At 42.4% G+C, this 12,244-nt stretch overlaps 1 protein-coding gene across 1 annotated transcript; it reads left to right on the top strand.

Annotated features, from left to right (window-relative positions):
* Positions 1-7,872: 7,872 nt before the first annotated feature.
* On the top strand, positions 7,873-9,117 carry LOC310822296 (P2Y purinoceptor 2-like; the record flags this gene model as incomplete). Its single annotated transcript, XM_083694641.1, has 2 exons — positions 7,873-8,730; positions 8,926-9,117. The coding sequence occupies 2 exons, from the start codon at positions 7,873-7,875 to the stop codon at positions 9,115-9,117; spliced, it is 1,050 nt and encodes a 349-aa protein (XP_083550767.1).
* Between the last annotated feature and the right edge of the window lie 3,127 nt (positions 9,118-12,244).

Here is a 12,244-nt window from a genome sequence, read left to right as displayed (position 1 = left end):
GAGAAAGGAGCAGACAGTCAGATTTGGACTCCGGCGGCCATGATAGATAGCCAGCTAGCTAAACGAACCCCACACTGGCAGATAGACTTCAGGATACTGCGTGGTGGTCCAGAGTCAGAGAGTACACAAGAAGAGGAGGGAGGAAAAAAATTGCAAGGATGAGAAAATCGACGGGGCATCCCTCTAAATTAGGCTCAACGGCGACACTCTGTGGTGATGGGAGACAATACATTTCAAAGCAATGGCAATGCCAGAGATGGTCTCGTAACTTTCTGCCTGATCTGCTGCAGCCCTCATCATCAGGCATGAAACCATAGACCGTTTATGGGCTAAAAACAAACAGTGGATTGTTATTTTCAATTTCATTCGTGAAAGTAGAATGCAAGTAGAATTGACTGTGACCATCGCAGCCTGTGCTTCTTTGGAACATCCACCTGCATAGCAACAAGAAACCGCAGTCGATCAAAGAATCATCGATCGAGAGTATATCAAAACAACAGAGTACAGTAAACATTATGTTGTCGCACACGAATGATGTACCGCCCCTCCTTAAATTAGTGTCAATTATTAGTGCGAATATTAGTGCAATTATTAGTGCCCATACGTATTACTATTAGTGGACTTGCTTCAGTTCTTGCTCATACTTATTAGTGGAGTTGCTTTAGCAAGTCCAACTATTGTTCTTGCTCATAGATTTTATATCTATCAATCTATCAATCTATCTATCTAACCTCTCATCTATCTATCTATCTATCTATCTATCTATCTATCTATCTATCTATCTATCTATCTATCTATCTATCTAATCTTCTCTCATCTATCTATAGCCTATACCATAAGACTATCTCACATTCTATCCACTGCCATTTATCTATTTATCTATCTATCTTTCCATCCATCTATTTAACCTTCTCCAATTTATCTAACATTCTCATCTATCTAACCATCTATCATCTGTAGCAAATATAGGGGTCTAAATACTGTTATTAATGATGTCATTGCAATACCCCAGAATGACAAAGAGAAAACACGTTTTTTGAAATTTCAGTAAATTTATTAAAATTGAAATACAGAAATACCTCATGTACATAAGTTTTCAGACCCTTTGCTATGACACTCTTAAAATTAACTAAAATGCAAAAATGTCATCAACAAATCACTCAATAAGTTGAATTGAGTCCATCTTAATCCAAGGATAATAGTTCATGTAATTTTGGAATCTTAGGCTAGCCAAAATCAACAATTGGGAACATCATTAAAAAGAAAAAAAAAAACACTGGTGAGCTCAGCAGTCGCAAACGGGCTAGTAGGCCAAGGAAGACTTCCACAGTGGATGGCCAAAGAATGCTCACCATAATTTAGAAAAACCCCAAAACAACTGTCCCATTGATCAGGAACACTCTCCAGGAGGTAGGCATGATTGTGTCAGAGACTACCATCTGCAGAATACATCACCAGCTAAACTACAGACACTTCACTGCAAGGTGCAAACCACTAGTTATCCTCAAAAAGGATGGTCAGGTTACAGTTTGTTAAAAAGTACCTAAAAAGCATGCAGAGGTCTGGAAAAGGGTATTGTGGACAGATATGGGGAATATTATGATGGACCAGAGTAAGAGGAACGTTTGGAGGAAAGTTTGGAGAACAAATGATCTGCCCAAGATTTACAGCATACCACCTCATCTGTAAAACATGGTGCAGGGGGTGTTTGGGCATGTATAGTTTGGGCATGTATAGCTGCCACTAGAACTTGCTAACTTCTCTTACTTTGTAACTGCTGACGGCAGCAGCCGAATGTATTGTGAAATGTACAGAAACATCTTGTCTGCTCGAGTGCAAGCAGATTGCAACTAGGAAGTTTTTCAGGACCAAAAAGTGGAAAGGTCTTGACTGGCCAAGTCAATCTTCAGATTTCAATATGACGTTTTTAATGATAACAACAAAATTACATTAGCCGCGCCATCACGAGATGAATCGGCGTCACCTTGAAACTCCTAAACAATCTCTTCGTTTCGTAAAAATTGGCCCCATCAGTGTAATTTTAATGTAAATGCCGCATCTGTATGGCAAGACACACCATTCACCCACATTTCGTCAAAATTATACCAGTGATATCGGAGATAAAACGTGCGACATACGAACGGACAGAAACGTGTGACATACGAAGGGACGGAGACCGATCCATAGTCCCTTTCCCGATTTCCGAGCGAGAAAGCTAGCCTTTTTCAACAGAACGAACGACACTGTAGTGGCGCAGCCTTCTGTTTTCAACTGAGTAGTCTATGTAAAAAAAGTAATGAGTCTGACGCGACAAGAACATGTCCGGAGACCCGTAACTTCATTTTAAAAGGTTTAGTTAAAAAAAAAAATACGGTACATATTAATGACGGTCAAAATATGAAATGTCTTTTCTTTGCTTATGGCTCTCACAGACACATTCCACAGTTCTCAATAAAATGTCTTTAGATTTGGCATTCGAAAGCTGATCACAGATATACACACACAGACACACAGACACACACACACACACACACACACACACACACATACACACACACACACACACACACACACACACAAACAGGGTTATTGGGTTCTCCCAAAGGCAATGGTTAGTAAGACGCTACAGTCCAACGAGTGAAATATTAAAGGAATACATTACAATGGTGATTGCTTGAGTTCAATGTAATGAGTTGGTAGTTGTGTAAGATATGGTAAGAGAGAACATCACCAATACTGAGGATTCCAGATATCACATTTGACAACACATACAGTACATACACATCATTTTGTGATCCTGGTGGACCAGTGTTGACTGTGTTTGTTCAAGTGACTGTACAGAGCTAGGCCCAGAGCGGATAGCCAAAGCTGGGATCAAGGTTATGGGTCATGTAATCATTAATACACAGTGTTTTTGGAGCAGGTAAGACATTAATCACACTTTCTCACTTCTCTTTTCTCCACTTCCAACTGCACGTACACGCACACACACACACACACACACACACACACACACACACGCGCGCGCACACACACACACACACACACACACACACACACACACACACACACACACACACACACACACCTCTCACCACCCACACAAAAGTCTGTGTGACTGGAAGAGAAAATGGCCAACGTTTTTTAGATTATACTCATTTGAGGTCCTTTGGTATGGTTTTATGATCTGGCTCAGGAGTGTCTGCGTTTTGTTGGTCATACTCAGGTAAGACAGTGTTGACATTACGCATGTCTCTATTACAGGTTACAGCTGTGTGTGAGTCCGGGGGGTTGGGGTGGGGGGTGTTACAGGCGTAGAGGTTGAATGGTATAACATTTGGGTCATTTTACATTTGTTGTCTCCTTATCATATCAAAGTTTGAGTATGATTTTGAGTTTTGTTGACTTGGTCAGACATAAGAAAATTGCAAAAGCTTTAGGAGGGTCACTCTATGGTTTTGGGAATGACTATTTTAGGAGGTATAAATACTCATAATGCACATACATACAACATACATGATCCACTCAAAGTAAACTGATACACATCATACTTAGGTTGGAGAAATTCTTCCCATTCCTGTATTTTGTACATAGTCTGTGGCCAGAGCCCTGGCTAAATCTATTGTGTTGCTTGACATGATGATAGATCGCAATCTTGATGTTCTTGGCGACAGAACACTGCGCTCTGTTTGGTAATTAGTCCTGTTGTAAGTAACATACTGTAAAGTTATTCCTGAATTACATTTTGGGTACATATCAATAGTCTAAAGTTACCTCTTTCTTCGACTCTTCTCCTTTATTTGTATTAATCTATTAACATAAATGAAAACAATATGGAGTATTTTCAATGCTTCAATGCTTATGGGGTTGCCCAGGTGACGGAGCTGATCCTTGTCTGCCCTCAAGTGGATCTGATCGCACATCACACCATCTACTCAGGAAGCTAGCATACTAACCATTACCGTAGAGCCCACTAGCTTGCATCTGCTACACTCACATTGGTATTTTCAACAGAGGGATGTTGATTTGTTGTGTGAGTGCCCTTGCACTGTCATTTGAACCCTTGTTATCACATTTCCTCATTACTGTCTTGCCTGGTTAAAACAATCTTGAGTTGCTTTTAACCACAGATCTAGGATCATATTACAATACTAACAATCCTAACCTTAACCATGAGAAGAATGTGAAGATACATGGCCCTGGATCAGTGGTTAGGGGCAATGTCTACCTACACTCTAAACTGCACAGTAGGTAATTCATGAACCTTAGGCCCACCTTGTGAGTGTGTGTATGTGCATGCTGAAGCTTGTTGATCATGCTCACACCAACACAGGTTCTACATCCAGCCAAATAGTTCACGAAGGATATCACACACTCACAAGTGGAGACACATTGCACAAGACGATTGGTGTATGTCTGCGAAGACAACATTCTTATACACAGAGCATTGTCATGAGTGAACAGTGCACAGAGCAATAAGACGTGTTAGAGGTCTTTAATATCAACATTTGATCTGTTGAATCTAAATAAAGTATTCAAAGTACTCAGTCCCCATGCCTTGTTTTCTAAACCTCTTAGACTTTACCACAAACCACTTTTCATACATGTATTGCATGACAGACGAGATAGTGGAGGCAACTGGTAGAGGTGCCGCTGCTCTGAGTAAATCTCGAATAAAATCAGAGATCTACACGTCGGTTGATGCCAAAATTATTGTGGAAGATGAATTTTTAAACTTCCTCGTCGTCAAAATGAAAACTCTGAGCTAGGATGACATTGTTTTACAGGCTGTGAACCACTTCGGGACGGAGTGGCTTGAGAGTTCCAAGAAAGTTCTTTATGAACTCTGCCCAAGCTCCTCTCAACGCTTTGTAGCACATAAAGGGCCGCAAAAAGACGTAAATAACGTCAATAGTTGTTTGAAATTACTTAAGGAAGCTGGTGAGAACATCCCTCGCCTTGTGTCTCATTACTTAGACGAACTTGTGACTTTCAACAGCCTTGACGTTTCTTGCCTGCTAGGGAAAATCGAACGTTTAAGCACGGACATCTCCACCATGAAGCAGGCTATGTTTGTGCAGTCAATATCTGTTTGTGCAATCAATATCTGCGAGGATCTCCGTACGGTAACAGATATAAACTAACGCTTGTGCGTTAAAGCTGGTGAGTGTTTTCGCTACAAAATTGTCGCCTGACTTAGATTCGGAGACACTGGCTATTTACTTGAAAGACAAACTCCGCTGCGATGTAACTTGGTCAAAAGATAGACTCTGCTCAAAGTCGGTTCAGCTCTTTCAAAATAACCGCCGAATGCAATGAGATGGGCGAAATGTATGACTCACAGCTTTGGCCAGAAGGGACGATGTTTCTATGAGGCGCGCACACCCAGGGCTACCGCACGGCCAGTGGATGTAAAATCACTTATTGCAGCAAGGAATGTGCGTGTGCCTGAGGCTGGGGTATCTGCTACACTATAGATACGATCGTGATTCATGACTATTAGAGTTGTCATATAACTCGCGTGGTTTGCTTAGGACAGCGCTGGGGACAAAGCGCCACACATTGTTATGGACAAGCTCCTGGAGAACGCTGATGTCCCTGTGCCCAAGATCACCTCCCCAGCCAGCTTGAATAACTACAGACCCGTGGCTCTAACCTCAGTGGTCATGAAGTGCTTTGAGAGGCTGATTAAGGAATACATCTGCTCCTCCCTCCCTCCGACCTTGGACCCACTGCAGTTCGCATACAGACCAAACAGATCCACAGACGATGCAGTCTCCCAGGTCCTCCACACCACTCTCTCTCACCTTGACAGTCAGAAGGGGGGCTATGTGAGAATGCTGTTTATAGACTACAGCTCAGCGTTCAATACCATAGTCCCCACCAGACTGGCTGAAAAGATGATTGGTTTAGGACTGAACATTCCCCTGTGTGCCTGGATCCTGGATTTCCTGACGGCCAGGCCACATGTGGTCAGGGTGGGTAGACACACCTCCAGCATACTCATCCTGAGCACAGGGTCCCCCCAGGGCTGCATCTTTAGCCCCCTCCTCTACTCCCTGTACACCCATGACTGTGTGGCTAAGTCCAGCGACAACTCCATCATCAAAGTCCAGCGACAACTCCATCATCAAGTTTGCGGACGACACAGTTGTGGTGGGGCTGATCTCAGAAAACAATGAGGAAGCCTATCGGACGTGGTGGCGGACCTGTCACTCTGGTGTCAGGAGAATAGCCTCATCCTGAATGTCTCCAAGACAAAGGAGCTGATTGTGGACTTAAGAGAGCACATCCTCCAAGGACTTACACGCCGCTGAACATCGGTGGGACTGCTGTGGACAGGGTGAGCAGTTTTAAATACCTGGGAGTCCACATCACAGAAGACCTGACCTGGACTACCCACATCAGTACACTGGTGGGAAAGGCAAGGCAACGCCTGTTCCATCTCAGGCAGCTGAGGAAATTCAAAGTCTCCCGGAGGATCCTTCAGTCCTTCTACTCTGGAGCTGTGGAGAGCATCCTGGTTGGCAACATCACCGTCTGGTACGGTAACAGCACGGCCCAGGACAGGCGAGCTCTGCAAAGGGTGGTACGCCTGGCAGAAAAGACCATGGGAGCTCCAACCCCCCCCTCCATGTCCTGTACATCAGGAGGTGTAGGACCAGAGCCTACAGGATAATGAAGGACCCTCACCTCCCGAAAAACGGGAGTTTTCCAGCTGTTGCGGACTGTTCCAGCTGCTGCGGTCAGGCAAACGCCTTCGCTGTCATGCAGCAAGAACGGAGAGACTAAGACTGAGTTTCTTCCCCCATGCCATCAGGATCATCAACGATGACCCTACCAGTGCCCCCCTCAAGTCACTCACACACTCATTGACATCATAACACATATGCACACACATAATCATCCATTCCATTGCGTACATTGCTTCACCGCTGTTTATACTGCTTATACTGTTTATACTGTTTATATGGTTTATACTGTTTATACTGTTCATACTGTTTATATTTTTTTAAAGCCTACTGTACTCCACTCTACAGCCCACCTGTGGTGCAGTTATAGTAAAGCGAAAATGAAAAAGCTTCACGTGACATTTAATGATGCATTCAGAATCTTGCTGAAGCTCCCAAGATGGACAAGTGCAAGTCATATGTTTGTGACTAGTGACCTTTCATGCTGTGTTGAGGAATTTCATATATAAATGTATGTGTCGGCTAATTGATTAAAATTTTTTAATCATAATGGCTCTAACTGAGCCTACACAAAGTGACACAAGGTCTCACGGTCTCCTCTAGTCTTTGGAAACATTGGAACAAATGTCTGTATGTGTTTTGATCACTGTGGATTTGTGAAATGCCATGATCTCATACATATTTCTGTACTGTTGTCCTCATGTTGTAATTTATTTTCTTTCTTTTTTCTTTGCTGATATGGACCTATGTGTTTGAAATAAAGTTAAATAATAAAAAAATTACATCACATCATTCATCCTCTCTTCATCCATGCTTCACATGAAAATGCCAAAACTGACTTTATTCTCCACCCCCTTTTCTCTCAGAAGCTGGTCTATAGATGAAATCTTTAGGAAATGGGTATAAGGATTCATTATGTGGAACATTCTTCCTAAAGGAATTACTGTATGTGTGTCATGTCAAACTCCAACTACCAGCTGGGGCATGCATGCATGCATGCATGCATGCATATTCCAACTGCAAGTAAATAGAGCTACAGGATGTCTACAACCCTCTTTATCCTGCCTAATAATGACATACTATATGTGTGTTGTAAATGTAAAGCCCTTCTGTGTGTGTGTCTCTCTCTCTTTTTAACCTGTAGCTTCTGTCTTCTCCTCAGGTCTGTTTATGAACAAAAATGTCCGCCTTCTTCAACCACTCCAACGACGCCAACTCTTCATCCAATGAAAGCAGCCTGTACTGCCGCTTCGAGGAGGAATTCAAGTACATTCTGCTTCCTGTTAGCTATGCTCTGGTCTGTGTGATTGGCTTGGCTCTCAATGCCACGGCAATGTATGTCATAGTGTTCCGCACAAAACGCTGGAAACCCTCCACAGTCTACATGTTCAATCTGACAGTCTGCGACACTCTCTATATCCTCACCCTGCCATTCCTCATCTACTACTATGCAGACGAGAATGACTGGCCTTTCAGCGAGCCCCTCTGTAAACTCATCCGCTTCCTCTTTTACGCCAACCTCTATGGTTCCATCCTCTTCTTGTGCTGTATTAGCCTACATCGTTTCCTGGGTGTGTGTTATCCAGTCCGCTCATTGAGCTGGGTTAGTGCCCGTCGCGCCCGCCTGGTTTCAGTAGCAGTGTGGGCGTGTGTGTTGCTCTGTCAGGCTCCAGTACTCTACTTCTCACGCACAAGGGATGAGGGGACAGAGAGAGTGTGCTACGACACAACCAGCCCAGATTTATTTGACGACTTCCTGGTATATAGCTCAGCTGTGTCAGTGCTGATGTTTGCGCTTCCCTTCATGGTGGTGATGGTGTGTTATGGCCTAATGGTGAGAAAGCTTTTGGAGCCGAGCTGGGGGGCAGGTGTGGGTGAGGGAGGCACTGGGGGGCTGGCGGCTCTGCGCTCCAAACAGAAGTCTGTGAAGATGATTATTATCGTGCTAGCGGCTTTCATGCTGTGCTTCCTGCCCTTCCACTTGACCCGAAGCCTGTACTACTCCTTCAGATACCTGAGGCAGGTCAACCCCTCACAGGTGAGGTACCAGTACTTTGTTTGGGTGCCACAGAACTATACTAACTTCGTATTACTGTAACTACTGTATTGAATACACAGTATTACTGCAACGTACAATGCTGCTATGCTTTGCTCTATTGGAATAACTCTAACAAGCTTTTGTGCCAAAATGTTATTACAAAGCACTTGTCTTCCAATATATTTTCATTCCTAGGTGAGCTGCGAGTTGTTGGAAGCTGCTAGCCTGGCCTATAAGGTGACACGTCCCCTAGCAAGCGCTAACAGTTGTGTTGACCCCATCCTCTACTTTCTGGCTGGACAGAGTGTCCGTAGCAACCTCACCAAGAGCAAGGTGTCACCTAAGAAACCAGGAAGTGTGACAGCAGCCCCATCGACGCAGCTTTGACCAACACAAAGGTCAATCCAAAACAATATCATATATCTCTATAGCTCTGAGGATCTTTGGAACTTCCCTTTGATATGTCCCAATGAAGGGACGGACAAGAGCAAAGACACTTGATGACTGGTCCTTCTAAATGGAATATCACCATTCCCAATCGGATCCCGGATACCCAGCAAAGGTTACCATTACAGAGACATCATAATTGCACCTTGATGATATTATAATACATTTTAATTGTATCATATGGCGGTGTCTATTATTGTTGTGTCTACCTGATACTGCCTAGTACACATTTAGACACTCCGTAGAGGACCTACTCTTCGGAACAGGCAGTAGAAGTTCTCTTAGCCTATAGCATGCCTGTACTGGATTCTACTAGGGTGTGTCTAGCAAGTCATTACAGTAACAACAGACACACAGAGTTGGATATTTGCCAGCTATAGAGATCTGTATTAGAATTACATTTTACATTTACATTTCCCATGTAAATCAACACAAGCTTACAAGCTTACTGCTGGCATGAACAGTAAACAGTGAACTCATAAACATGTGATGGATACCAAGCTGTGAGTGCATGAGTGTTCTTAAATGTGAAAATGTGCGTGTGTGTGTGTGCACGCGCGTACATGTGCATGCATGCATGCATGTGTGTGTGCATTTTGTGGAATCAGCTGTGATTTGTGTTAATTAGTAGGACCCGTTAAGAGACAGCCTAAGGAGACAGGATGAGTACATCTACCTTGAGCAGCTGCCATCGGGTTCATTATGCCTGAAGCTGATCAGAGTGATGAGAGCTGACAACTGGAGGATAGTTGCCAACTTTGAACTGTAGGTTTTTTATCACACAAAGTGGATTTGATCGAAGTGTTGAGCTTTCTGATTGCAAATCAAAGCACTGTCATCTTAATATCAACATTGCGTTTTGAGTCAAAAGAAACAACACTGTCAAAATACACTGCTCCTTTAATCAAGAATAAAAATATCATACAGAAAAATGAAATATCATAATAAATACAATCTACAATGTATAGGAGATGAATGTTTTTTCCTTCCTTTCAGCAACACTTCAGTTTACAATATAACATAATGATAACACAGGTCAAATTAAAAACATGTAAATGTTCAACCAATAAATATGATAAAATCCAGACACTTAGGTTCTGAACTGCAAAAACAGCAACATACAAAATATGAAATGATAGTTGATAATAATCAATAACAATAACAATGCTGATGTAAACTGCAAAACCTCAACTGTGCTCCCACAGTGAAGCAGCCAAGTCTGCCACTACTTTAAAGCCATTTAAATAACTAAAAACAGAAATAAAAACGCTTGAAAATGCAGTTTGAAGGAATGAAAATAAGATGGTCAGTCATGATTCATTCAAAGTCTGAATATACAGTTTTTCAGAAATTATTTGGCACATTTTTGCAAACAATGTTCCATGCTCTCAAAAACTGCTCTCAAAACAACCATTGAAGCAGTCTTCAGTTATACAAAATAGCCTAAATCCAATATTCTGCTATTTTGAGAATATGTTACCAAAATGTGCCAAATCTATTAAGACTATAATATAATACTATAGTAAAAATATTCTATTCCTTTTATGAACAGTACAGATAATACGGCTCTCACATGGAGATACAGAGAGACCTCAGAGCACCTAGAGATGATGCATCTGTCCACTCTCTTTGGAGGAAGAGTTTTTTTGTGTTTATGTGTGTGTGGTGTGTGTGTGTGTGTGTGTGTGTGTGTGTGTGTGTGTGTGTGTGTGTGTGTGTTTGAGTATATGTGTTATGTTTGACACCCATGATTTTATGTTTTTTGTGCACATGATTATAAGACTAAGCATTTGAAATAATTGTGTCCTTAGTACCTCAATGGATTACTGTGGATTCAAATGATTAAAATGAAATGTAGTGTGGTCCTGTATTACGTAAGGTCAAAGTTTAACAGGTCCTAAACTAACATAGCAATATGTTAAACAAACTCTCTGAATAAAGTCAGCAGTGCTTACTAATGCTTTATTTCTTTGGGTCAAAATTGTTTTCAATACAGTTGAGTCTGCACATTCTGTCAGTTAACCCTGCAATCATACTATGTTCAGTGGTGTGTGTGAAAAGTCTGTCCTTTCAGAAATGGCAGGAGAGCAAAGTAACCAACTGCCCATGATTTTGCCTGAGTGTGTCGTTAGATAATATCACCTAGCCATACCTCCAAATCACGTTGTTTTCACACCTCCTTTGGAGGTAGCCGATTGGGTTTGAATAGAACGCTGGTTGCTAGAGGTCATATTTTGATTGACTTTGAGCAGAAGTGATGTTTCGAGAACAACAACCCGCTCCCTTTTTCATTACTCTTGAAAAGAGCAAATTAGTCAGTGTTAGCCAAACAACTTAGCTAAAATTCCTAGCATGCTATATTTACCTGGAATTGTTATTCGATTGTGGGAACACTAGCCACGTGGGGGATTGGCGAAAATGATTAGCTGTTTTTTGGTCGTTATGAGCTGCTGGGAGTGTGGCAAGTACGTGGCAAAGCACGAGCAAAACTCGCTAACGCACTTCTGTCGAGGCTTTCTGACCATGGTGAGATGAAAGACTGAAGCCTAGGTAGTAGTTAGACAACCCTGTCACCATGATCATTATAGGGTGGGGAGTGAAGGCAAGATCACTGTCTGAGATGAAGGACAGGCCCAGATAGAAGTTACCCTTAAATCCAGATCTAGGATCAGTTCACTCACCAGTATCTTGGGGTAACTATGCTACTTGAGAATATACCAGAGGATTCAGAGGAAGTAACAGGCTAAAGTCAAGTACATCAGAGGCACTGCAAACTCTCACCAAAACTGTCAGATTCCATCTTGTACGAAACTAAGAGCTATAATAAAAATCAATTCACCTCTTTTAACATGTATACAAACATGTACAAGGCCCCCTACACATCAAACATGTACAAGGCCCCCTACACATCAAACATGTACAAGGCCCCCTACACATCAAACATGTACAAGGCCCCCTACACATCAAACATGTACAAGGCCCCCTACACATCAAACATGTACAAGGCCCCCTACACATCAACATGTACAAGGCCCCCTACACATCAAACATGTACAAGGCCCCCTAC

The sequence above is a fragment of the Argentina silus genome (genome assembly GCF_951799395.1).
Source record: "Argentina silus genome assembly, chromosome: X".
Lineage (NCBI taxonomy): Eukaryota > Metazoa > Chordata > Actinopteri > Argentiniformes > Argentinidae > Argentina > Argentina silus.
Note: the sequence above shows the minus strand (reverse complement) of the source record. Positions and strands in the feature narration are given on the sequence as shown.